Source organism: Anolis sagrei, chromosome 3 (assembly GCF_037176765.1).
Source record: "Anolis sagrei isolate rAnoSag1 chromosome 3, rAnoSag1.mat, whole genome shotgun sequence".
NCBI classification, from domain to species: domain Eukaryota; kingdom Metazoa; phylum Chordata; class Lepidosauria; order Squamata; family Dactyloidae; genus Anolis; species Anolis sagrei.
The window spans coordinates 258,148,046-258,174,715 of record NC_090023.1 but is presented as its reverse complement, the minus strand read 5'-3'; the positions used below and the strand labels follow the sequence as shown (position 1 = coordinate 258,174,715).

At 42.2% G+C, this 26,670-nt stretch overlaps 1 protein-coding gene across 2 annotated transcripts; it reads right to left on the bottom strand.

Annotated features, from left to right (window-relative positions):
- Positions 1–35: 35 nt before the first annotated feature.
- On the bottom strand, positions 36–26,295 carry TTC14 (tetratricopeptide repeat domain 14). 2 transcript variants are annotated; one of them, XM_067466058.1, is made up of 12 exons: positions 26,051–26,294; positions 22,736–22,860; positions 20,116–20,315; positions 17,847–17,931; positions 17,590–17,719; positions 10,450–10,602; positions 9,416–9,487; positions 8,235–8,354; positions 8,018–8,140; positions 5,663–5,780; positions 3,290–3,399; positions 36–1,378 (listed from the first exon to the last, which is right to left on the bottom strand). In XM_067466058.1, exons 1-12 carry the CDS (start codon positions 26,182–26,184, stop codon positions 475–477), a joined length of 2,274 nt encoding a protein of 757 aa, XP_067322159.1. In that variant the 5' UTR covers positions 26,185–26,294; the 3' UTR covers positions 36–474. The 2 variants fall into 2 exon arrangements, 1 of the variants encoding a protein (XP_067322159.1); XR_010909525.1 differs by lacking the exon at positions 36–1,378 and having other exon boundaries at positions 3,313–3,399; positions 3,864–5,780; positions 26,051–26,295.
- Positions 26,296–26,670: the final 375 nt, after the last annotated feature.

The window sequence follows — 26,670 nt, the reverse complement described above, 5'->3', positions numbered from 1 at the left end:
AAAATGCCAGAATTTTCTTTTTAAAAAGCCAGAGATTTTGTAAAAAACAACAACTTTTAATTATAAGACAGGCTATATACATTGATGGCACATCCATTTAAAACATTTGAATGTATGGTTGCTTTAACAATGCATGAAAATATTAACAATACAAAGTAACAGTCATTGGTGCCTAGGAGAGATTTCGTTCGTAAAGTGCAATTTAGATACCATTTCGCACAGGCGGCAGTCTTAACAGTAACTAAGAAGGGTTTTTTTCCCCAAAGCTATCCACCCCACTAAACCTTAATTTCCTAAATAGCACAAAAAATTCAACTGCAAAACAAGATATGATGTAACTCTTGCATACTGATTGTTCCCTAAATCAAAATCTAGCAAGCATACTTAAAAGAGGGAAGATTTTTTTAAAAAGAGCACAACTTTCTCAAATGACTGGAGTTGCATTATTCTCACACCCGCATTATGGTTTTTAATTTATTGATTGTTTTGTTTGTTTCCCTTTTCTCTCTCAAATTCTGCAATCTGATTAAATATGTTGAGCAAATTCTGGGGCAGCTTTTTCCTGTCACCACTTCCTGGTTGTTCTTTACCATTGAGTGTAGCTTCTTCATCCAACTCCTTGGCTTTTGTGGGTTCTCTTTCTCTGCTCTGATGCTCTCTTTCATTTTTAATCCATGTCAACTCTGGCCTGTTGTCAGCATTGTATCTACTGGGCTCATTTATCCACTGGCTGGTGTATCGTCTGTAGTTTTCAACTGATTTGGTTGAGTAATCAGACCCTGTTGGAGAGGTGGAGTACTTCCGATAGCGCTCTTTCCTCCCAAGTTCTTTCCCTAGTTTTCCTGAATTGTTTCTGTCATCAGCCTTTCTGCAATAGGAACCTGCACTGTCTCTCCTATGAGAGGAAACTCTGTCTGACTTACCCTGTTTTTCTGGTTTGGTACTATTTGCTTGAGTTTTGGAGCTGCTGTAGGAATCTCTGGAGTCTTCAGACCTACCTCCGTAAGGATCGTCGTCCACAGAAGTCCTTGACAGAGGGAATTCCCTCTCTTTGGTTCTTACCTCAGGCTTTTGGTGGGCTAACCTGTCATGCCTCTCCAGCAGCCTCTCCATTTCGTGCTTCTGATTAAGGAAGGAAGCAGAGGTATTGGCTGGAGGAGAGTAGCAATCATCTTTCCTGCTATGGTGAGAGGAACTCCTAGATGTGTGCTTTTTAGAGGATTCAGACCGATTCCGACTCCTTTGTTTACACCTTTTTTTACCAGAAGAGGAGGAGGAGGAGGAGGAGGAGGAAGAAGCAGATTCATTTGATGAAGAGTCAGATGAGGAAGAGGAGGAGGAAGAAGAGGAAGTTGACCTTTTTCGTTTCTTCTTCAACCTAGAAATTTTAATTAACCATGAGGTATTGCCAGTAGTGACTTTTGTTGACAAGCTCAGCAAATTGACAAAGACATCAACAACAATAATAATAATAGGGAGCTTGGATTTTGTGTTGTCAGAGGTTTTCATGGCTAGAATCACAGGGTTGCTGTGAGTTTTCTGGGCTGTATGGCCACAACATTAAAGAGAAAGGTCCACTCAGAGGAAAAGTGTTCTTACATCAGGGGAACTACTGACCACATAGGGAAGCTGATGAAGAAACACAACATTCAAACTATCTACAGACCCACTAGGAAAATCCAACAAATGCCACGTTCAGCAAAGGACAAAAGGGATCCTCTCACCTCTGCAGGAGTCTACTGTATACTATGTAGCTGTGGACAAGTCTACAGAGGGACCACCAAATGCAGCATCCAAACACGAATTAAGGAACATGAAAGACACTGCAGACTAATTCAATCTGAGATATCAGCCATAGCAGAGCACCTGATGACCCAACCTGGACACCGCATATTATTTGAGAACACAGAAATGCTGGACTATTCTAACAAGCTCCATGTCAGACTACACAAAAAAGCTACTGAAATCCACAAGTATGTGGACAATTTCAACAGAAAGGAGGAAACCATGAAAATGAACAAAATCTGGCTACCAGTTTTTAGAAACTCTAAAATCGGGACAGTAAATAAAGAGCAACATTCAAACAGCAGGGAAATTCCTGACATGAAACAACCAGGGCCAGCTAAAACCTTCCAAGAAAGGATTCTCCCAGGCAGGAAGCAGCCAGACCTTGAGCTGCAAAGCTTTTCATTGCTAGGTTCTTGTGGGTTTTTTCGGGCTATAGAGCCATGTTCTAGAGGCATTTCTCCTGACGTTTCGCCTGCATCTATGGCAAGCATCCTCAGAGGTTGTGAGGTACCTCACAACCTCTGAGGATGCTTGCCATAGATGCAGGCGAAACGTCAGGAGAAATGCCTCTAGAACATGGCTCTATAGCCCGAAAAAACCCACAAGAACCTAGTGATTCCAGCCATGAAAGCCTTCGACAATACTTTTCATTGCTAATCAAGGTGATTAACTGCAACATTCACACTTGCCTCAAGCAGACAAGAGTTCTGTCTCCCACCCTGGACTTTCCACGGATATATAAACCTCTCTTGCCTAGTTTCCAATATACCTCTCAACCTCTAAGGACACCTGCCATAGATGTGGGTGAAACATCAGGAGAGAATGCTTCTGGAACATGGCCATACAGCCCAGAAAACTCACAGCAACCCATCTTGGATTTTATTTTAAAGACGTAATCAGAGGTATATGTATCCGTTTTAAAGTTTTCTGAAAGGAAAAACTTCACTGTGAGTTTCCCTGTTCCCATCATCTCATGCTTCTTGTCTTCAAAGTGTTATAACTTATATAATTCTCATAAATCCTATTTTTTTTTAAAAAAAAGTTTTTATATATTCTGCATCATGCAATATTTTATAAGAACAATGATGTTTTAAAAGTATGGGATCTATCATAGTTTGAGATTAGTGAAAATACAGACCTGGAAGCTACTGAAATTGCACACTAGTTATTCACCAGTCGGTTTACCACATTTTTTTGAATGTTTTGTTATGCAACTTTGTGACAGATCCACCAAAAATACTGACAACCCTGCGGTACATCTATGGCAAAGTGGACTTAAAGCATTTAAGAACCATGACCCAGAATTAGCATCATGACAAAGTGTCTGTTATCTTTACTCCTCACTAGTTGTGTAACAAAATATTCCAGATTGCAATAAAAACCCTAGAACGAAAGAGTGAATGCCCACCATACTTACAGTAGGAGTTAGCTTTATCACATGTGCAAGTGATGTTCTATGGGACATTCAGGTTAGAAACAGCAGAACATAAAGAGCAGTTACCTTTTTTCTTCTTTTAAGAGCTTACGCAATTTTTCAGCACTTGTTTCTATTTTCTTCTCTTTTTGCCTCTCTTCTTTTGCCGCTTGTTTCTCTCTCATTTCCAGAGATTTCTTTTTTGAATCCCAATATCAAAAATATTGCATTAACAAGCCACAGTGTTAAGCCAAGGATTTTTCCCCAAATTTCATCCCCACCCCAAAATACACATGCACACAGTTTACACCAACCCCAAAGGTATCATGTCCCAGGAGACATTGAAGATGAAATGATAAATGCACGGAGCGCGAAGGGATATATAAGCAAGATAGTGGGGCCGTATTGCAGTTGATACCCCAAATGTTAAAAGAAAATAAGAGGGAGAAACGGGAAGGGCATTGACAGCCATAATTCAATATAACGACATTTGCAATTGAGAGGTTGGGAATGGGAGATCAAAAGGAAAAACAGCAAAGTAATTTTTGGCCATATAATCAACCATACAAAGCGACCGAGAAAAGCACCGTCATTTGATTTTATGCATAAAATAAGATTCAAATTAAAACGTAATTGGAAGGGGCCGTGTATATATACAAACCATTTGGAAATCGTAATACAGCCCAGTTTGGATGCATGGTTTGCACACGTAATCATATTCCAGTGGGTTGTTGGTGATGAGCAGAGGTCAGACACAGCAGCAACAGTTCCAGTTCAGAGGAAAATGCATTGGAGAAAAACATATCATCAGTATTACGGGAGGAGAGCCTGTCAGATTCAGCTGTGACTGAAGGCAGCCTTGCAAGTGCCTACTTAGGCCTTTTCGCCCACTTTCCATTGCTCATTCTTTAGAGAGGTGCACATGCAAAGGGAAGCACTTACTACGAGGCTTCCTTTACAGATCGGCAGAAATAGCTGATAAAAATAGACACGTTACCCGTCTTTGCATGTGCTCTCCTCATGATGGCAAGGCATTTCTTGGAGGGGGAAAGCCCAATGCAGGCACGTACAAAGTGACCCTCAGTGTCTTTCAAACAGGCTATAAATAAACCTGTGAGCTAGAAACCTTGCTCCCCAACCCTTGTAAGTATGCTAACTAAAGCCTGTAGATTAATACATCTTTTCATAATACATTCACTATGGTGGAGTAGGGAAACTGAATCTAGCTTTGCAAGGCCGGAATAAAACATGGTTTCTACTTGTCTGTATCCAATTCATTGCCCCAGACCCAAAACAAAAGGCAAGTGTGTTGCTCTGTAATGTTTGCTGCAGTTCTTTAGGACTACAGCTACTATATGTCTGCCTTTAACACAAATGCACTCCAATCTCTGGTAAGTCAATTTATTTCAATAATAATTCGGCTAACTACCCATTAAGCAGATACTAGCTAAAGGAGACCCTCTAGGACAGGGGTTCCCAACCTTTTTTGACCAGGGACCACTCTCCAACATTAGTTCCAAAAGGGTTACAAATCAATTTTCAGTCAACTTTACATTTGCTTTGGTTATTTGGGGTGCCATATCAGCTCTAGTTTCTGATGCAGAACATATGCCATACAATAGTCACCATCTGCTCACCCATAGAAAACTATATTTAATAATCTAGAGCTGATGTGGTATTAATCTTTCATGGGTAGTCAAGCTCCCCTCTCCCTTGGCACTATAAGAGGGTTTCGCAAGATCTTCTGGAGGGGCCCTGCTCTTGGTCCCACCTCCTTCGCAGTCGCGATTGGTGGGAACGAGGGACAGGGCCTTCTTGGTGGTCACCCCTCGGCTCTGGAACTCCCTCCCGATGGAGATTAGACTTTTAGAAAGCTGGTAAAAACATGGCTTTGGAATACTGCATTCGTAGAATGATGATTGAGTCAATAACTGCTGACCACACGGGCAGATGGCGATGAATTTATGATTTATTCTGACGAACTGACCTTTTGTAAGTTGTATAATTGTATTTTAATGTATTTTTGTACTATTGTATTATGTTTACTGTGGTTTATCTTATTGTATTTTAACCCTCTGCTGTTAGCCGGCCTGAGTCCCTCTTCGGAAGTCGAGAAGACCGAGTTATAAAAGCTCGAAATAAATAAATAAATAAATAAATAAGATCAGTCGTCTTGCCGCAGGGTTTTGAGGCAACAGTGTAGTAATGGCGAGGCTGCAGACCATATTTTCATTCTTGCAGACCTCTGGTGGTCCATGATCCACAGGTTGGGAACCACTGCTCTAGGACTTCTCTGATCTGGACATCCAGAATTCTAGATTTCCAATTAAGCCATCCCAATCATTCCCTAACCATTTGCAGTAATTGCAAAAAAACAAGCCACATGTTGTTTTAACAGTTGCAGCCCCATTGCCCTAAGCATCGCGTACCCAATTCGACTAAGAGAAAGTAAAGAATCACCTGTATCTGCTTACGAAGTTTCAACAAGGCATCCTCAGCTTCTTGAAATGTCTCATCTATGTTTAAAGCTTTCTTGTAATAACTCTCTGCATTCAACAGCTTCTCTTCCTCTTCCAACCTGGCAAATGATTTTGTATCAGATTATATATATATATATGATTCCCACAGTGAATCTTACATTTTTGAGAGTTCGGCCACTCTACATAAGAAATGTATCTATAACCCCACAAATGTAAAATGTACAAAAAGATCAGATGTACAGTTGAGCTCCCAGTTAAACAATGAGGTTGCAGAACATCTGCCTGCACCCAGTATCATCCAAAGGGGGTTGAAAATAAGAGCTGTGATGAAGTTAAGAATGAAAGCTATGACAGAACCTTACTAACCAGACAAGATGAGGAAAACAAGGAGGAAAAAGGAAATAGATGTAAATATGAATAACAACAACAACTTTATCCTTGTACCCTGCCACCATCTCCCCAAAGGGACTCAGGGTGGCTTACATACGGCACAAAGTACTTTAAAACAAAACATAAACACAGTACAAAATACAGTAAGTACAAAATGCAAAAATTAAAACACAGGAAGAGCCGAGGAGCCTTCTAATCATAGAATCATAGAATCAAAGAGTTGGAAGAGACCTCATGGGCCATCCAGTCCAACCCCCTGCCAAGAAGCAGGAATATTGCATTCAAATCACCACTGACAAATGGCCATCCAGTCTCTGCTTAAAAGCTTCCAAAGAAGGAGCCTCCACCACACTCCGGGGCAGAGAGTTCCACTGCTGAACGGCTCTCACAGTCAGGAAGTTCTTCCTAATGTTCAGATGGAATCTCCTCTCTTGTAGTTTGAAGCCATTGTTCCGCGTCCTAGTCTCCAAGGAAGCAGAAAACACGCTTGCTCCCTCCTCCCTGTGGCTTCCTCTCACATATTTATACATGGCTATCATATCTCCTCTCAGCCTTCTCTTCTTCAGGCTAAACATGCCCAGTTCCCTAAGCCGCTCCTCATAGGACTTGTTCTCCAGACCCTTGATCATTTTAGTCGCCCTCCTCTGGACACAATCAAGGTGAAAAAAGAAAGTGCAAAAGCTGGGTTGCAGTTGAACATCAGAAAAACCAAGATTATGGCAACCAGACTGATTGATAGCTGGCAAATAGAGGGAGAAATGTGGAGGCAATGGCAATCTTTGTATTTCTAGGTGCAAAGATTGCTGCAGACGCAGACTGCAGCAAGGAAATCAGAAGATGTTTACTTCGTGGGAGGAGAGCAATGACCAATCTTGATAAAATAGTGAAGAGTAGAGACATCACACTGGCAATGAAGATCCGCATAATTAAAGCAATGGTATTCCCCATAGTAACCTATGGATGTGATAGCTGGACTATAGGGAAGGCTGAGTGAAGGAAGATAGATGTTTTTGAACTGTGGTGTTGGAGGAAAATTCTGAGACTGCCCTGGACCGCGAGAAGATCCAACCAGTCCATACTTCAGGAAATAAAACCTGACTGCTCATTGGAGGGAATGATATTAGAGGCAAAGATGAAGTACTTTGGCCACATCATGAGAAGACAGGAAAACTTAGTGAAGACAATGATGCTGGGGAAAATAGAAGGAAAAAGAAAGAGGGGCTGATGAAGGGCAAGAAGGATGGATGGTATCCCTGAAGTGACTGGATTGACTCTGAAGGAGCTGGGGGTGGTGACAGCCAACAGGGAGCTCTGCCGTGGGCTGGTCCATGAGTTCATGAAGAGTTGGAAACGACTGAATGAATAAACAACAACAAAACACATATACATATAAAACATCAACTAAGACTCAATAAAGCTGTGCTCATCAACCAATGGCAATACGCTGTAAACAATGGCAGGATGTAAACAAGGGAATGGGATAGTGCAAAGCTGTAACAATGAGACATGAGACAAAGTGCAAGTCAGTGTGGAAATTTTATTCATTTGCCTTCCTGAAAGGTCAACGTGAGCAAAAGGATGGGAAGCTAACTGCTGTGCTGAGGGTGGAAGAGGAAAGAGAATATTCATGGACACTGTGCCTGGCAGATAAGGAGTTAAAGCTCCCCCTCCATCCACAGGATAGTCCTGATGAAAAGCTTACGCCACTACACATAAAAACAAACCATACTAAAAAAAGTATCCAAATGCTGTAATGTGGCATGAGCTGGTATTTCAGAAGCGCTGGAGTGGTAATGAACTAAATGATGTGAAGATAAGAGGTAGAATACAGTACTTCCACTTGCCCAGTGGGTTTCATATACACAGTCAATTGCTATCTTTTACCAGAAACATAAAAACAAAAAAGGAAACTATTAGGAAGACATTCGACACAAGATAAACTTACTGGCCTCCTCTTTCCACAAGTGTTTGGCAGAGGTATTTTCTGGCATTTCTGTGCGTTGGACAGTTTTCTAATGCGACTTCAAAATCATCAATTGCTTTATTTAAGCTTCCCTTTGTTGCATAACTAGAAGGAAAAAATATTTTACAAACATTTTACAATTGCTCATTAAATCCCATTTAAAACACTGTTTCCTGGTGACAAATGAAGAGACACTTACAGCGCCCCGCGAGCAACTAAGGCTTCTACATTCTGAGTGTCTATTTCCAATGCCTTGTTGTATTCATTCATGGCATCCACATGGCGGCCCTCTTTGAAGTAATCGACACCAATCTTTACACTAAAAGGAAAAATAATCCAACCAGGGGTGTTAAAATTCACTCAATAACATCTTCGCATTTCCACTAAGAATCCACATCAAAGTACCATATATACTCGAGTATAAGCCAACCCGAATATAAGCCGAGGCACCCAATTTTACCACAAAAAAACTGGGAAAACTTATTGACTTGAGTATAAGCCGTGGGTGGGAAATGCAGCGGCTACTGGTAATGCAATATTTGTTTGTTTCTTGCATGCCTTGTAGCCTGAATATAATTTTATGGCCCAAGTTATACAGACACCAAGTGACAGAAAGATACAAAAGAACTAGTCTTTCAGGTCTCCACTATATTATTATTATTTACGGTATTTGTATAATGTCCTTTTCAACACCGGTTCACAATGTTGGCAAAAAATTCAATGCCATTGATAAAAAACAGTATAAAACCATCAAAAATGACCCTTCTCTGATAAAACATTATTAAATATGTATTATTTATTTATTTATGGTATTTCTATCCCTCCTTTTTCAGCCCGAAGGCGACTCAAAGTAACTTACAAATCGGCAGGAATTTGATGCCACAACGATCATAAAATACAATTAAAGACATAAAATAACATCACATATCACGCAAAGACATAGCCGTTGTCCGTAAACTATACTTTCCCTCATTCCTTTCTGATTAACAAAAAGAACATTCAACACTATCATGCAAATGCAAACTGAATATTCCACTAGAAGACTCATCCCATTTAATATGTCTTAATGAGAAAACTAGTAGAGAAGCCTAAGTGTTCAGAAGCTCATTAAAAATAAGGTACTTCCTTGAATATTTGCCTGACCACTTTACAAACATTTTTGCTTTGTGCTTGATCCATTGAGAAGAGCAACTGACTCAGCAAAGTCAGGGCTGATGTTGACTCCAAACATCAGCATTTACCATTTCAGACAGGGCTTTTATCTCTTCCAAATGGTCTGAACAAATTCAGAATGCATTTGCCCTGAATCAAAGTGGCAGCTCTTTCTCTCCGCTGTTACATAAAACAAACAGATACTAATAAAAATGAAGAACTGCGTACCATTTTAAGGCCCACGAGGCAGATTGTCTTTTCCGCAATGCCACAGCAAAATCCTCTTCATTGAAACGTTTGCTTCAGGAAAAATAAATATTTTAGTGTAACTCCAGGAGACAGCGCATCTTTACAATGTAGGTAAATACACTTGGCATTCAGGTCATTATTATTACAGCAAGTAATATTTCACTGTATTTGGTCCCTTAAAAGTAAAAGAATTAACAGAACAGTTCCCTACCTTTAGGCTTGCAATCAAAGACATGACACAAAAGGGGATGAGGGTGCGGTTAAGAATATTGCTTTGTTCAATGAGTTTAGAAGATGATTTAACTGCACTTTGAAAAGCTGTCTTTGAAATCCCAAACATTTAAACCTGTGACCCATCCCAATTTAAAAGAATCACAAACTTGGGTTGCTGTGAGTTTTCCGGGTTATATGACCACGTTCCAGAAGCATTCTCTCTTGACATTTCGCCCACATCTATGGCAGGCATCCTCAGAGGTTGAGGGGTCTAGGAAACTAGGGCAAGCGAGGTTTATATATCTGTAGAACGTCCAAGGCGGGAGAAAGAACTCTTGTCTGTCTTAGGCAAGTGTGAATGTTGCAAGTGGCCACCTTGATTAGCACTGAATGGCCTTGCAGCTTCAAAACCTGGCTGCTTCCTGCCTGGGGGAATCCTTTGTTGGGAGATGTTAGCTGGTCCTGATTGTTACTTGTCTGGAATTCTTGTTTTCTGAATGTTGTTAATTATGTGCTGTCCTGATTTTCAAGTTTTTTAAAAAAATACTGATAGGCAGATTTTGTTCATTTTCATTATTTTCTCCTCTCTGTTAAATTGTTCACATGTGTGGATTTCAATTGCTTTTCTGTGTAGTCTGACATGGTGATTGTTAGAGTGCCATAGATGTGGGTGAAATGTCAGGAGAGAATGCTTCTATAACATGGCCATACAGCTCAGAAAACTCAAAGCAACCCAGTGATTCCTGCCATGAAAGCCTTCGACAATCACAAACTTTACTGGGAAATGATGTTTGATGTACCTTTGTAGTCCTCTCATTAAGGAAGGTGGGTTGGATTCGCTCAGTCCTAGTTTCCCTGCCATAAACTCTTCTACTGCAGGATTTGCAAAACCCAAGGAGTGATGCAAAACCTTTTCATATGTTTCAAAGCCACTGGCTATTTCAACACTCCTCCTGGAGAAAAACAAGAGTAAGTACAATTATGACTCCCATCCATTTCTTCTCCTTTCAATCTATATAAATAAAAATGTAATGTTCGTTTGTGGGATTAACATAACTCAAAACCCACTGGATGAAATGACACCAAATTTGGACACAATACATCGATCAGGCCAACGACTGACCATCACTCATAAAAACACTGAAAAGCACAGCAGATGAGACTTAAAAAGCAAAAAAAAAAAAACAAAACACAAAAACCCAAAAATGCATCACAATGCATGCAGAAAACCACATACATACACAAACATACATATATACACATACATATATGAATATATATACACAAACAAAACACATATACACAGACTGGGCCACAACAATGCATGGCAGGGGACAGCTAGTACATAATACAAAGAATACTAAGCTAAAAATTCTTTAAAAAGTTGTTAAGATTACAATGCATCCTATCAAGAACGCATGCTTAAAATGAACCACCACAATAAGTCTGTGAAGACAGCAATATTTCTAAATGCACGGGCCAATTTAGATGTTTATGCACTGATTTTGATCCTGCTCCTTGGAAAGGAATACTGTCTTGTCTCAGGGTCCTTCCAGACAGGCCCTATATCCCAGGATCTGATCCCAGGTTTTCTGTTTAACCCAGATTATCTGGCAGTGCTGACTCATATAATCCAGTTTAAATTAGAAAACCTGGAATCAGATCCTGGCATATAGGGCCTGTCCGGAGGGGCCCTCAGTAGAACAATATTATTCTCCACTTAGGCAGAAAAAACGAAATGCAAAGTTACAGAATGGGGGATGCCTGGCTTTCTTTGAGAGGCAGGGCTTCCTGAGTTTAAAAATTAACTGCTCTGTTTGAGAGCAGGGGCTTCCTGAGTTTAAAAATTAACTGGTTTGTTTGGGAGGCGGGGCTTCCTGGTTATCCTATATAAACCAGTGTCGCGCGCGCCGTCATACACTCAGTAACCTATACTTTCACCCCTGCATACAGACAACATCAAACACACACCTAGAGGAGGTCACTAGCAACCTCCAGATGGAACAAACACGAAAACTTCCCGTCTCATGCACAAGCTGTGGCATGTTCAGCTTTTTCACACTACAATTACTTAATTACATCTGCCCCAAGTGTACACAGATCACTCGCATGGAACACAGGATACGACAACTCGAGGACCGTATTAAGACCCTTAAGGACATTCAGGAACTTGAGCTGTTCTTAGACACCACACTGGCCTAGACACGCAGCCCATATCACACCAACATTACGGGGAGGCTCAACAGAACAGTACCTCAGATGTGGACAACCCTCAGGCTTGGAGAAATGTCACCCTTAGAAGGACACATAGGACTTGGAAGCCTCCTCAGAATACTTCGCTCAACTGCAGTTACACAATAGATTCCAAATTCTCACACAACTAGCACCTGACCAAGAAACACAACATATTGGGGAAGACCAGAATGGCTTAGATACTGATCAGTGGCTTATCCTTGATCTGTGTGCAGGGGATAGCCCTGACTGGGACAACACTTCACAACATTCACACTTGCACAATCCTGCAGGTGTACCATCCCCAAACCTAGACCAGGAGCAACAGGAACACATACAGGAGAACCATAGGCTCTTGGACGAATCTCAATGGATTGTCCTTGACGAATGCACCGGGGATGTCGAGGAGGAGGACAACACTTTTCACCTACACAATTCACACCAACAGGATCACTTTTCTGGAGACCTACACACTACATTGCACAAAAGGGGCCCTGTCATTCCTGAAAGTAAACAGGTCTTGGTAGTAGGCGACTCCCTCCTTAGAGGAACGGAAGCTGTCATTTCCAGACCAGACGGGATGGCTCGAGAAATATGCTGCCTACCGGGGGCAAAAATACACCATATCACTCAGAGGCTCACCAGGCTCCTCAAGCCCTATCACCGTCCTCCCCTCATGTTGATTCATGTAGGAACCAATGATACTGCAAGGCATACGTTTCAAAAGATCACAAATGATTTTCGAGCTCTAGGAGCAATGCTAAAAGAATGTAATGTACAGGTGGTCTTTTCATCCCTCCTCCCTGTTGTAAGACACGGACCCACAAGAGCCAGAAAAATAGTACAGGTCAATGACTGGCTTAGAAAATGGTGTCAGGAGGAACGCTTTGGCTTCCTCGACCATGGCCTGCTATTCCAGGAGGATGGCCTACTGGCAAGGGATGGGGTGCATCTCACACAAGTAGGAAAACACCTTTTTGCTCACAGACTCGCAAACCTCATTAGACGCACTTTAAACTAGGTCCACCGGGGGAGGGGGACAACAGCCTTGCGAACACTACTTTACCCATAATGTCTGGGAATCGCCAGAAGGCTAAACGGAGGGTTGCACAAACACAACAAGGACCAAGCACCAAAAGCACAAGAATCCCAATTAAACAGCTCAAGGGAAGATCCCAGGGGCTCACATGTCTTTACACTAATGCACAGAGCATGGGAAATAAACAAGACGAACTCCAACTTCTAGCACAACACCACAAATATGATATCATAGCCATCACTGAAACCTGGTGGGATGACTCCTATCGCTGGAATGTAGATATCGAGGGGTATAACCTCTTTCACAGAAACCGAACAAAGGGGAGAGGAGGCGGAGTAGCCTTATATGTCAAAAACTCTTATGCTGCAGAAGAAATTCAAGACAGCAATCTGGGAAACCAGCTTGAAATCATCTGGATAAGAATCAAGGGAACTGGGACTCAAAAAGATGTCGTTGTAGGCGTCTACTACAGACCCCCAAGCCAGGAGGAAGATCTTGATGAAGTCTTCTGCCAACAGTTGACCAAACAGGCACAGAAAAGAGATGTAGTAGTCATGGGCGATTTCAACTATCCCGATATTTGCTGGAAAACAAACTCGGCCAAGAGTACAAGGTCCAACAAATTCCTCGCTTGCCTTGCAGACAATTTCATGGTCCAGAAGGTAGAAGAGGCAACAAGGGGATTGGCTACTCTTGATCTCATCCTAACAAATGCGGAGGACCTGATCGATGCGGTTGAAGTGGTAGGATCCTTAGGGGCAAGTGACCATGTGCTCCTGCAATTTGAGGTACAAAGGAAGGCCGAAACTAAGACAAGTCAAACCCGCATTTTGGACTTTAGGAGAGCTGATTTCCAAAAAATGAAGGAAACTCAGAGCAGCATTCCGTGGACACAGATACTAAAAGACAAGGGAGCTACGGATGGATGGGAATTTCTCAAGAGTGAAATACTCAAGGCGCAATTGCAAACCGTGCCAACAAAGAGAAAAAATAGGACAAGTGCAAAGAAGCCAGAATGGATGTCCAAAGAACTTCTAACTGTGCTAAGACACAAAAGAGACATACACAAGAAGTGGAAAAAGGGAGAAATCACCAAAGAAGAATTCAAACAAATAGCCAACACCTGTAGGGAAAAGGTCCGCAAAGCCAAAGCAAAAAACGAGCTCAGACTTGCCAGGGACATTAAAAACAATAAAAAGGGCTTCTATTCTTATGTCAGTAGAAAAAGGAAAAACAAGGAGGCGATAGGACCTCTTCGAGGAGAAGATGGGGCAATGCTGACAGGGGATAGGGAAAAGGCAGAACTACTTAATGCCTTCTTTGCCTCGGTCTTCTCACAAAAAGAGAGTCCTCAACCTCAGCAAGATGGAGTGGATGAGGGATTGGAGGACATCCAACCCCTAATTGGTAAAGAAGTCGTCCAGGAATACCTGGCCGCTCTTAATGAGTTCAAGTCCCCAGGGCCAGATCAACTACACCCCAGAGTATTGAAGGAACTAGCGGAAGTCATTTCGGAACCATTGGCAACCATCTTTGAGAGTTCTTGGAGAACGGGAGAAGTTCCAGCAGATTGGAGGAGGGCCAATGTGGTCCCAATCTTCAAGAAGGGAAAAAAGGATGACCCAAACAACTACCGTCCGGTCAGCCTCACGTCGATACCGGGCAAGATTCTGGAAAAGATTGTTAAGGAAGTGGTCTGCAAACACTTAGAAACAAATGCAGTCATCGCTAATAATCAACATGGATTTATCAAAAACAAGTCATGCCAGACTAATCTGATCTCTTTCTTCGATAGAGCTACAAGCTGGGTAGATGCGGGGAATGCCGTGGATGTAGCGTACCTGGATTTCAGTAAAGCCTTCGACAAGGTCCCCCATGACCTTCTGGCAAGGAAACTAGTCCAATGTGGGCTAGGCAAAACTACGGTGAGGTGGATCTGTAATTGGTTAAGTGGACGAACACAGAGAGTGCTCACTAATGCTTCCTCTTCATCTTAGAAAGAAGTGACGAGCGGAGTGCCGCAGGGTTCCGTCCTGGGCCCGGTCCTGTTCAACATCTTTATTAATGACTTAGATGAAGGGCTAGAAGGCATGATCATCAAGTTTGCAGACGACACCAAATTGGGAGGGATAGCCAATAGTCCAGAGGACAGGAGCAGAATTCAAAACGATCTTGACAGATTAGAGAGATGGGCCAAAACTAACAAAATGAAGTTCAACAGTGACAAATGCAAGATACTCCACTTTGGCAGAAAAAATGAAATGCAAAGATACAGAATGGGGGACGCCTGGCTCGAGAGCAGTACGTGTGAAAAAGATCTTGGAGTCCTCGTGGACAACAAGTTAAACATGAGCCAACAATGTGATGTGGCAGCAAAAAAAGCCAATGGGATTTTGGCCTGCATCAATAGGAGCATAGTGTCTAGATCTAAGGAAGTAATGCTACCCCTCTATTCTGCTTTGGTTAGACCACATCTGGAATATTGTGTCCAATTCTGGGCACCACAATTCAAGAGAGATATTGACAATGGAATATCTCCTCTGGAATGTGTCCAGAGGAGGGCGACTAAAATGATCAAGGGTCTGGAGAACAAGCCCTATGATGAGCGGCTTAGGGAACTGGGCATGTTTAGCCTGAAGAAGAGAAGGGTGAGAGGAGATATGATAGCCATGTATAAATATGTGAGAGGAAGCCACAGGGAGGAGGGAGCAAGCTTGTTTTCTGCTTCCTTGGAGACTAGGACGCGGAACAATGGCTTCAAACTACAAGAGAGGAGATTCCATCTGAACATTAGGAAGAACTTCCTGACTGTGAGAGCCGTTCAGCAGTGGAACTCTCTGCCCCGGAGTGTGGTGGAGGCTCCTTCTTTGGAAGCTTTTAAGCAGAGGCTGGATGGCCATTTGTCAGGGGTGATTTGAATGCAATATTCCTGCTTCTTGGCAGAATGGGGTTGGACTGGATGGCCCATGAGGTCTCTTCCAACTCTTTGATTCTATGATTCTATGATTCTAAGAGCAGTACATGTGAAAAAGATCTTGGAGTCCTCGTGGACAGCAAGTTAAACATGAGCCAACAATGTCATGTGGCGTCAAAAAAAGCCAATGGGATTTTGGCTTGCATCAATAGGAGCATTGTGTCTAGGTCCAAGGAAGTCATGCTACCCCTCTATTCTGCCTTGGTTAGACCACACCTGGAATATTGTGTCCAATTCTGGGCACCATAATTGAAGAAAGATATTGACAAACTGGAATGTGTCCAGGGGAGGGCAACTAAAATAATCAAGGGTCTGGAGAACAAGCCCTATGAGGAGCGGCTTAAGGACCTGGGCACGTTTAGCCTGGAGAAAGCTGAGAGGAGATAAGATAGCCATGTATAAATATGTGAAAGGAAGTCACAGGGAGGAGGGAGCAAGCTTGTTTTCTGCTTCCCTGGAGACTAGGACGTGGAACAATGGCTTCAAACTACAAGAGAAGAGATTCCATCTGAACATGAGGAAGAACTTCCTGACTGTGAGAGCCATTCAGCAGTGGAAATCTCTGCCCCGGAGTGTGGTGGAGGCTCCTTCTTTGGAAGCTTTTAAACAGAGGCTGGATGTCAGGGGTGCTTTGAATGCAATATGCCTGCTTCTTGGCAGGGGGTTGGACTGGATGGCCCATGGGGTCTCTTCCAACTCTACGATTCTATGATTCTCACAGTAGGAAAAAGATAACAGATAACTGAACTTTTCCGCTTCCTGAAGCTGTGGTTTAAAGCACTCCCGTGTCCTTTCTCACTTATTCTTCCTCATATGAGATCAGAGTGAAGGGAGGGGGCATGATGGCAATTCCATCTTGCCTCCAGTGTCATTGGTTGGGAGCCCTCTCCCCGCCTTCCAGCGCAACCACTTCTCTGAGATCAGACTGAAGAGAGGGGCCAGGAAGGCAGTTCCATTTTTCTCCTGCACTGTGCTTATAATACATATAATATAATATAACATAATATATTTTATATACATATAATATTGATAATATTATAATAAAATGATATTATAATTATATATTTTATATTAAATGTAATATTACTAATGATATTACAGCATAATGTTATAGTACAATGTAATATATAATATTAATATTGTGCTATGATAATAATATAATATATTATTTACTTTTTACTTGTAAGCCACTCTGAGTCCCCTTCATGGTGAAAAAGGTGGCATATAAATGTCGTAAATAAATAAATATTGAAATTAAGAAGATTGTGCGACCAGTCCTCATGCGAACAACGGAAGGAATCAAAGAAAGGCACAGGGAAGGCAAAGCCTAAGGGCAACTGTTCCAGTCCGATTGTTGTCACAAAACTCACACGCAGGACTGCTACTATTAGCCTCAGTATAAGATATCAATAGTATAAGTAGCAGACTTAGTCACTGTCACTAACAACAGTGTCAAATGTCAAGTTTGTAGAAAATAGAATGCCCTTGTGGCCAGCTTTGCAATTGCCATAAGAATGGGCTTTCCTATTCCATTAACTGTCATGTTCCATATATCCATTGAGACGAGAATTTGGAACTGTTTACAATGCTCAGACAGGCTGGGACCACACTGTGTATTTTTACTCAGTAAAATAAAGCACAGAAAGTGCTTTATGGAGCCATGCAATAAAGACGCAGCTCACTTTGGTTACATACCTATAGTGCAGAGGCAAGTCTTCGGAGCTGATTACGCCTAATTTGGTGCTCGCTAGGCTTGGGGAAAGTGCAGAGCTGTGCAGTGATACTGTGAGTTTCTCATGATAGCGATCAATATCCTTGATTGCAGCTATTAAAATACAAAAAGGCAAGATTTAAACAGCAGAACAGCTCTAAAAATGCCCTGAATGTAAATATGTAAAGGCAAATTGATCAGCAAAGGAGCCCAAGTTTATATATACATCAAATGAACTTGCCTTGGATAAGGTCACCCGTTTGATAGTATGATAAGGGATCGCCATGGTTGCTTTGGGAAGGCACATCCCTCAATGGGCACAGAGCCTGAAACATAAATCAAACAGGCACAACTGAGTAGGCAACATCAGGCTGTTGAATATTTACATTTGAGGAGCAAGGGAACAGAGCATGCATAGAGCAAAATCAAGTTATGGGTAAGAATCTTGCTTAGGAAATGCATTTTAGAGTTTAAAATTGATTTAGGGTGCCTCTACACTGCAGAAATAATGCAGTTTGACACCACTTTCACTCCCATGGCTGAACTATTACTTCTTCAAGGCCTGGCACCAAGGAGATTTGTTGTTGTTAACTGCCTTCAAACTGACTTCTACTTTTCCTACTTCACCTTACATATTATCATCATATTTTCTAGTGAAGCATGTTTTCTCATGATATGGCCGAAGTACTACAGCCTCAGTTTTATCATTGTGCTTTAAGGAGAGTTCACTTCTGAACTGCTCTAGGACCGCTGTATTTGACTTTTAGCAAATTCCTCCCTCCTTGCTTCTTGCCTCCCTTCTTTTCTTCCTCCTCTCCCTCCCTCCTTCATTGCTCCCTCCCTTCCTTCCTTCCTTCCTTCCCTTCCCCTGTCTCTTCCTCCATTCCTGAATCCCATCCCTTCTCACCTTTCTTCCTTGCCCCCTTCCTTCCTTCTTTTCTTCCTTCTTTCCCTTCTTCCTTCCTTGCTCCCTTCATTCTTTCTTTTCCTTCCCCTCCTTTTCCTCCCTTCCTGAATCCCATCCCTTCACACCTTTCTTCCTTGCCTCCCTCCTTCCTTCTTTTCTTCCTTCTCTCCCTTCTTCCTTCCTTGCTCCCTTCCTTCTTTCCTTCCCTCCCCTCTCCCTGAATCCCATCCCTTCGCACCTTTCTTCCTTGCCTCCCTCCTTCCTTCTCTCCCCCTTCAAAAACCTGTATGTTTTTGAATGCTCGGCTATATTTTATTTATTTATTTATTTATTTATGGATGGCATTTATATGCCGCCCTTCTCACCCCGAAGGGGACTCAGAGCGGCTTACAAGGTATATATATATATATATATATATATTATTAGCATAGCACAATATCAGTGTTATATATTACTACTAGCCGTCCCCTGCCATGCGTTGCTGTGGCCCACATGTGTGGGAAGTTTGGTCCAATTCTATCGTTGGTGGGATTCAGAATGCTCTGTGATTGTAAGTGAACTATAATACCCAGCAATTACAACTCCTGAATGTCAAGATTTTATTTTCCCCAAACTCTATCAGTGTTCACATTTGGGCATGTGGAGTATTCGTGCCGAGTTTGGTCCAGATCCATCATTGTTTGAGTCCACGGTGATCTCTGGATGTAGGTGAACTATAACTCCAAAACCAAAGGACACTGCCCACCAAACCCTTCCAGTATTTTCTGTTGGTCATGGGAGAACTGTGTACCAAGTTTGGTTCAATTCCATCGCTAGTGCGGTTCAGAATGCTCTTTGATTGTAGGTGAACTATAAATCCCAGCAACTACAACTCCCTAAAGATAAAATCATTTTTAGTGAAGGACATACATTGGGTTGTTAGGTAGATTGTGTCCAAATTTGGTTTCAATTCGTCCAGTGGTTCTTGAGTTCTGTTAATCCCACAAACGAACATTACATTTTTATTTATATAGATATTGTACTATACCATTATATCGTAATATTATAAGTAATATTAAGTGTAATATAAAATATATAATAATAATATTGTAATATTATTATTATATTGTATTACATTATATTATAAATATTATATGTATATACAATATATTATATTATATTACATTATTAGCATAGCACAGGAGACAAGGTGGAACTGTATTCCTGCCCCCCTCCCCCTCTTCACTTTTTCTATTAGTTTTCCCCAATACTTGTCTATTCTGTGAAAATTCAAAGTTCATAGGACTTTAATTTTGAAAGTTCCCAGGACACTTCTGCAGAGTCTCACAGTATAGTAAGAACTGTAGGAGAGTTCGGTTCAAGATTGCAAGATTTCAAGAACTTCACAGAAGAAATCAAAATTACTTGTGGAGGCAGCAAAAACCATTCCCCAGCTCAGCATGTTTCAAGGTTGGAACATATTAAGGCATTGAACTGTTTACCATCCCACAGCTCCCATTCACTTTCTCTGAGTAAGCTATCTCCATTTACTACACAATAGGCTATCAAGTTATACATCAGAAAAAGTTATAACAATGAAAACATTGACAGCTATCAGACTTACAGTGATTTCTATGTCTGCTATATCTCGAATAACGCCACTTTGCAGGCAGAAGAGCACCATGAAAAACCCAAATTCACGAATTGAACTAATCCTTCCGATCACTATGTCCCCACGTTCAATGTCTCGGAAAAACAGCTCTCTTCTCTCTGCACCGGGAACTTCCATGAACTGCTCCAAAGGTGGCATGACAGCATAATAATCTTCAGTGGAATAAAAAAGAAAAAAATGTTTAAATTATGTTTAAGTCATATTTTGAAGAGTAATTACATCAGAACATCCTTCTGAATTGAATCAAGTAAGATTGCTCTGCCAGAAGTTAACAGTCCAATACATACAATCTATACATTTTCATGTGTATTTATAGAATCTTTTGGGTGTTTATGGGTTTTAACTATGTGGTAACCTCAAGTCACAAGAAGCGGGTAAGAAATAAATTTATCATCATCATCATCTATAGATTCAATCATCCCCCCTCCCCCCCCCCCCCAAAAGCAAACCTTAACTTTTGTCATTTTTTAAATATAAGGGACACAATTTCATTATGCTACTACATATGATGAGATTTGAGAATCAATGAATTGTAATATCTATTAGCTTGGGGACCCAGCATTGCCTGGGTTATTTGAAAAAGCCAATTTTTTAATTGTGCAAAATGTATAAGGTTATGGCTGAATTGTAACTCACATCATGTCAGGTTAACCCCAAGAAACTCCATCAGTACTTAAAGTTTGTTATGTTGGGCAAGTTTGCTCTAGATGCATCATCGGTGGGGTTCAGTGTGCTCTCTGGCTGCAGGGTAAACTACATTATAGTGAGTTAGTCCTATCAAACCCCTCCAGTAGGTTCAGTTGGTTATGGGGGCTCTCTGTGCCAAGTTTGGTCCAGGTCCATTATTGGTGGAGGTCAGTTTCTCTGGGTGTGGGTGAACTACAACTTCCAGAAAGGAAGATCAGTCATCCCCCCCAACCCCTCCAGTAATCAAATTTCAACATATCAGGTATGTGTGCCAAGTTCAGATCCATCATAGTTTGGGTTCATAGTGCAGTCTGGAAGTAGGTGAACTACAACACCTATAAATCCCTCCAAAGACCTCCAGTATTCTTTGTTGGTCATGGGGCTTCTGTGTGCCAAGTTATTCCAGGTCCATCCTTGGTGGAGTTCAGAGTGCTCCTAGATTGCAGGTGAATTATAAATCCCAGGACCTACAACTCCTATAAATCATGATGATTTTTCCCCAAACCTCTCTAGTATGTTCAGCTGCTGATCAATTCCTCAGTTTGCTGTGTGCCGTAGAAAAGAATAGGAAAGGGTTAAGGGAGAGGCAATGGATGGGGTCATGCAAATTCCACAACAATGGAGAGAGTCAGAAACACTGGGATGTCTGGAGGAAACACATACAATCTAGGATAAAATTGTCCCCTTATAAAAGCCTTCACTTGGGTGGTGGGCAGTATGGTGTTTCTGGAGGACATTGTCAGGGGTCTTGTACATGTTCATAGCACTCACTATAACCTTGGAGGTTATTGGAGGGAGGGACATTGGTGTCTCTTGAGTAGTGGAAGCAATAGCTGTTTGTGGATGCAGGAACACGTTTCCGTAAGTGGACATCCCAGCCACACACACACATACTTTCACTTTTATTATGTGTATATAGATAGGTTCTTGTGGGTTTTTTCGGGCTATAGGGCCATGTTCTAGAGGCATTTCTCCTGACGTTTCGCCTGCATCTATGGCAAGCATCCTCAGAGGTAGTGATAGATAGATAGATTGATAGGAGTCCTGGAACCAAACTCAGTGAATAACAAGGACCCACTATAAGTAATATAAAAAAAATGCTTCCAGATAAATCATGTCCCACCCAAATTTCATGGAAAGAGGCACAAAAATCTGTTAACTAGTAATAAAATGTATGGAATTACTCCTCAAGGGTTCTTTCTGGTGCGACATTGCAAGGCAATTAAAAACTAGATGTTATAATTAACAGCAGAAAGATTTCCAAAGTCTCCTGTTTCAACAGTGAGGCGCAGATATGAAACATACCAAGAATTGTAAACATTTTTAACTGTTCAGATCAGCCCATTGCTAGAGCAAAAGGTGAGGGAATGAAGCAAAATATTTCCATCTCATTTCTTTCAATTTATCCACAAGGCATTCACAATTTTCATCCAAAGTTTAGATCATTAAACACATACAGTGTTCCCTCGCTGTTTCGTGGTTCGCTTTCCGCAAACTTGCTGTTTCGCGGTTAGGGTTTAGAATTAATATTTTAAATATATTTTTATACATTTTGTGGTTTTAAAATCAGAAATGCCTTGCCCAACTTACCGGGCAAGGGCCGTTGCAGCGGTGGGCTCCCTCCAACCGGCCATGCTGCTTGCAGGGGGCTTCTTCTTCCCAGAAGCCCCCTGTGAGGCGGGAAGTTTCCCGCTGCTTGGCCAGCTGGCCAACCAGCGCCAGGCCCCACCCCGTACCTGGATTAGCCAGGGCCGGCTTCCCTACCTCACCCCGGCAGCCTTTGCAGGGCTGTCAGGGCCACAGAGCCCTGCGGGGCCCAGGGTTTAAAAGATGTCTCAATAATCTTGCTAAGTGTTACAATTTTGTGTTTTGGAAGAGGACGTACCTTCATTTTCTTCATTGGCTTCTGCAGTTATAGGCACATTTGTTTTCCAAGAATGAGAAAAAAGGAGATCGGCTTTTTTTGCAATGAAGTGTTGTATCTCAATATTATCAATTCCTCTTTCTTTCCTGCAATGGGAAGCAAAAGAGAGTAGGAACCCTTCAGGAAAACTTTTCTGAACAACTCAGCAATTAATTCGATGACTATTGCAATACGATAGATGGCAAAACGGAAAGCCTAGAGAAGACAATTATGCTGGGGAAAGTGGAAGGTAAAAGGAAGAGGGGCCGACCAAGGGCAAGATGGATGGATGGCATCCTTGAAGTGACTGGACTGACCTTGAAGGAGCTGGGGGTGGTGACGGCCGACAGGGAGCTCTGGCGTGGGCTGGTCCATGAGGTCACAAAGAGTCGGAGACGACTGAACGAATGAACAACAACAAGATGGCAAAAGTATGCTTTAATTAAGTCAGTGTTTCTCAACCTGTGGATCCCCAGGTGTTTTGGCCTACAACTCCCAGAAATCCCAGCCACTTTGCCAGGTGTTTGGATTTCTGGGAATTGAGGGCCAAAACATCTGGGACACACAGGTTGAGAACCACTGCATTAAATACACAAACTCTCTTTACTCATCGAGAGCTGCTGGTGCTTTGTAATTATACGCTGACAATAATAATAGTTTGATCCATTCTTGGAAATGTATTAACACACGAATGCACTTCCTGAAGTCTCTGAATACACACACACAAGTACACATCATAAAGCCAAAGTCTGTACAGTGCAAGCCTCAGCAGAATGTACCACTAAATTAGCCAAAGCTTCATACATTTAGGTTTTTGACAAGAGCCTATCTGATGCAGCTGCTCAGTATGAGTAGATATTCCCACATCTATACAAGCACCAGCACTCTTAAGTGCTGCACTGGGATTGGTCCTCCATGAAAAGCAGTACACTGCTAGGGATATGTGTTTATACTGTCAATGCAATATTTAAATTTTACAAAGAAATAGGGCAGGATTAGGATGTAAGAGATGTGTAGCCAAGCTCAAGATATTTTTGCAACAAAAACTACCAGGTTTAATTTTAGCTAGGGCTAGGAAAATCATGTCTCCAGTCTCTGCAGAATCGATGCAGTTTGATACCAAATGTAAAGCATGATTGCTCAAGGCAGGGTACAACAAAGTCAAAAACATAGGAACATAAAATATATACAATACATTATTATATCATATATTTATTTATTATTTATTTGCGGCATTTATATGCCGCCCTTCTCACCCCGAAGGGGACTCAAAGCGGCTTACAAGATATTTTCATACAATATATTATATTATTAGCATAGTACAATATCAGTATTATATATTACTATATTGCACTATACCATTATATTGAAATATTATTAGTAATATTACATGTAATGTAAATATATAATTATAATATTGTATTACTATTAATAGTATTATATTGTATTACATTACAATATTATAAATATTATATGTATATATACAATATTATTATATACAATATTATATTATTAGTAAAGACAAGATGGAACTGTCTTCTGCTCCCCTCTGTCTTCACTCTTCACTTACAAATGCTTGTGTCTGGGCAGGGGAAGCATATATTCTCTAGGCAGACATGCAAATAAAATTTATCATACAGCTTTTGTATGCGGTATATTTATACTGTAATAATAATAATAATCAAATTTATTTATTTTATTTATTTATCGTGTCAGTATCAACCAGACAATTGTATTACATTTTTAACAAATTTTTAACAAACAGAAAAAGCAGAGTTTGCAAGCTTGGTAGTTGATTAAATGTCTTTTGACCAGTATCTAGCCACTTGGAGTGCCTCTGGTGTTGCTGCAAGAAGGTCCTCCATTGTGCATGTGGCAGAGCTCAGGTTGCATTGCAGCAGGTGGTCTGTTGTTTGCTCTTCTCCACACTCGCATGTCGTGGATTCCACTTTGTAGCCCCATTTCTGAAGGTTGGCTCTGCATCTCGTGGTGCCAGAGCGCAGTCTGTTCAGCACCTTCCAAGTCACCCAGTCCTCTGTGTGTCTCTCATCTGGTATCAGCCATTGTTGAGTTTCTGGGTTTGAGCCTGCCACTTTTGGACTCTCGCTTGCTGGGGTGTTCCAGTGAGTGTCTCTGTAGATCTCAGAAAACTATTTCTTGATTTAAGTCGTTGACATGCTGGCTGATACCCAAACAAGGGATGAGCTGAAGATGTCTCTGCCTTTGTCCTTTCACTATTGGCTGCTACTTCCTGGCGGATGTCAGGTGGTGCAATACCGGCTAAGCAGTGTAATTTCTCCAGTGGTGTAGGACGCAGACACCCTGTGATAATGCAGCATGTCTCATTAAGAGCCACATCCACGGTTTTAGTGTGGTGAGATGTGTTCCACACTGGGCATACATACTCAGCAGCAGAGTACATAGTGCAAGGGCAGATGTCTTCACTGTATCTGGTTGTGATCCCCAGGTTGTGCCAGTCAGCTTTCGTATAATATTGTTTCTAGCACCCACTTTTTGCTTGATGTTCAGGCAGTGCTTCTTGTAGGTCAGAGCACGGTCCAAAGTGACTCCCAGGTATTTGGGTGTGCTGCAATGCTCCAGTGGGATTCCTTCCCAGGTGATCTTCAGAGCTCGGGATGCTAGTCTGTTCTTGAGATGAAAGGCACATGTCTGTGTTTTAGATGGGTTGGGGATCAGCTGGTTTCCCCTGTAATAGGCAGTAAGAGCACCTAGAGCTTCGGAGAGCTTCTGTTCTACCATCTCAAAGCTCCCTGCTTGAGCGGTAATGGCACGATCATCAGCATAGATGAAGCTCTCTGTCCCTTGTAGCAGTGGCTGGTAATTTGTGTAGATGTTGAACATGGATGGAGCAAGCACGCTCCCCTGAGGCAGGCCGTTCTTCTGTTTCCGCCATCTGCTTCTATATAATAATACCTCCAAGACATATCTCATGATGCACAGTGAAAATATTCCAAAATGGAAAACGTCTGGTATGAGGGATACTCTATTTATTTGTATGTAGCTCTATGGCAGGCACAGGCAAACATGGGCCCTCCAGGTGTTTTGGACTTCAACTCCCCCAATTCCTAACAGCCTACGGCTGTTAGGAATTGGGGGAGTTGAAGTCCAAAACACCTGGAGGGCTCAAGTTTGCCCATGCCTGATCTATGGGGTAAATGAAAACCTGGAGGGAAAGTGGGTGGGGCTTCTTGGATCAAGAAGCCCCGCCCACTCCAAAGCCCCGCCCCGTTCTATAAGCCCCGCCCCCTCCGTAGCTGAGGGCCCTTCAGAACTCACCGGAAGTCTAGGCCTGGCCCTCCGGGAGGCAGGAGGCCGCGGAAGCCCGGATTGTCGTGCTGCTCGGCTCGGAGCAGAGGCAGGAGCGCCGGGCCGTGGAAGCTGAGCGCCTGCCGGAGGAGGTCCCGCTCCATGCCCTTCCCCGGCGCCCCGCAGCCGCCCGCAGACGAAGCAGCAGGCCTCGCTTGGAGCCTTCCCTCCTCGCCCGCCCGCCTCCCACAGGCACTCTGTGCGCATGCGCAGAAGGGAGAGTGTATTTCTCTCAGGGAGAAGGGGGCGGGGCTAAGTCACGCAAGCGCAGAGCAGAGTTCATAGCAGGTATGGGCAAGGCTTTGGCTTTGCCTCCAGGTGTTTTGGACTCCCAACTTCCACAAAACTCCCTTTTCTTTCTTTCCTTCTTTTGTCTATTTCTCTTCCTTTTCTCTTCCTTCCTTGCTTTCTTCCCTCCTTTTCCTTTCTTTTCCTCTCTCCTTTTCCCTTCTTCTTTTTCTCTTCGCCTTCTCCTTTCTTTTTTTCTTTCCTCCACTCCTACGTTTTTCCCTTTTCTTTCTCTTCCTTTCTTCCCTCATTTTCCTTTCTTCCTCTTCCCTTCTCCTTTCCTTCCATCCCCTTCTTTTTTC

What these genes read in the sequence shown, in the direction of transcription:
- TTC14 (XM_067466058.1), bottom strand. Translation starts at nt 26,184, where the DNA reads ATGGAGCGGGACCTCCTCCGGCAGGCGCTCAGCTTCCACGGCCCGGCG. An exon ending in AACGGGTGACCTTATCCAAG is followed by an intron (nt 17,720 to 17,846) that starts GCAAGTTCATTT and finishes GTATTTTAATAG; the next exon opens with CTGCAATCAAGGATATTGAT. An exon ending in CTCTTAAAAGAAGAAAAAAG is followed by an intron (nt 1,379 to 3,289) that starts GTAACTGCTCTT and finishes TAAAATTTCTAG; the next exon opens with GTTGAAGAAGAAACGAAAAA.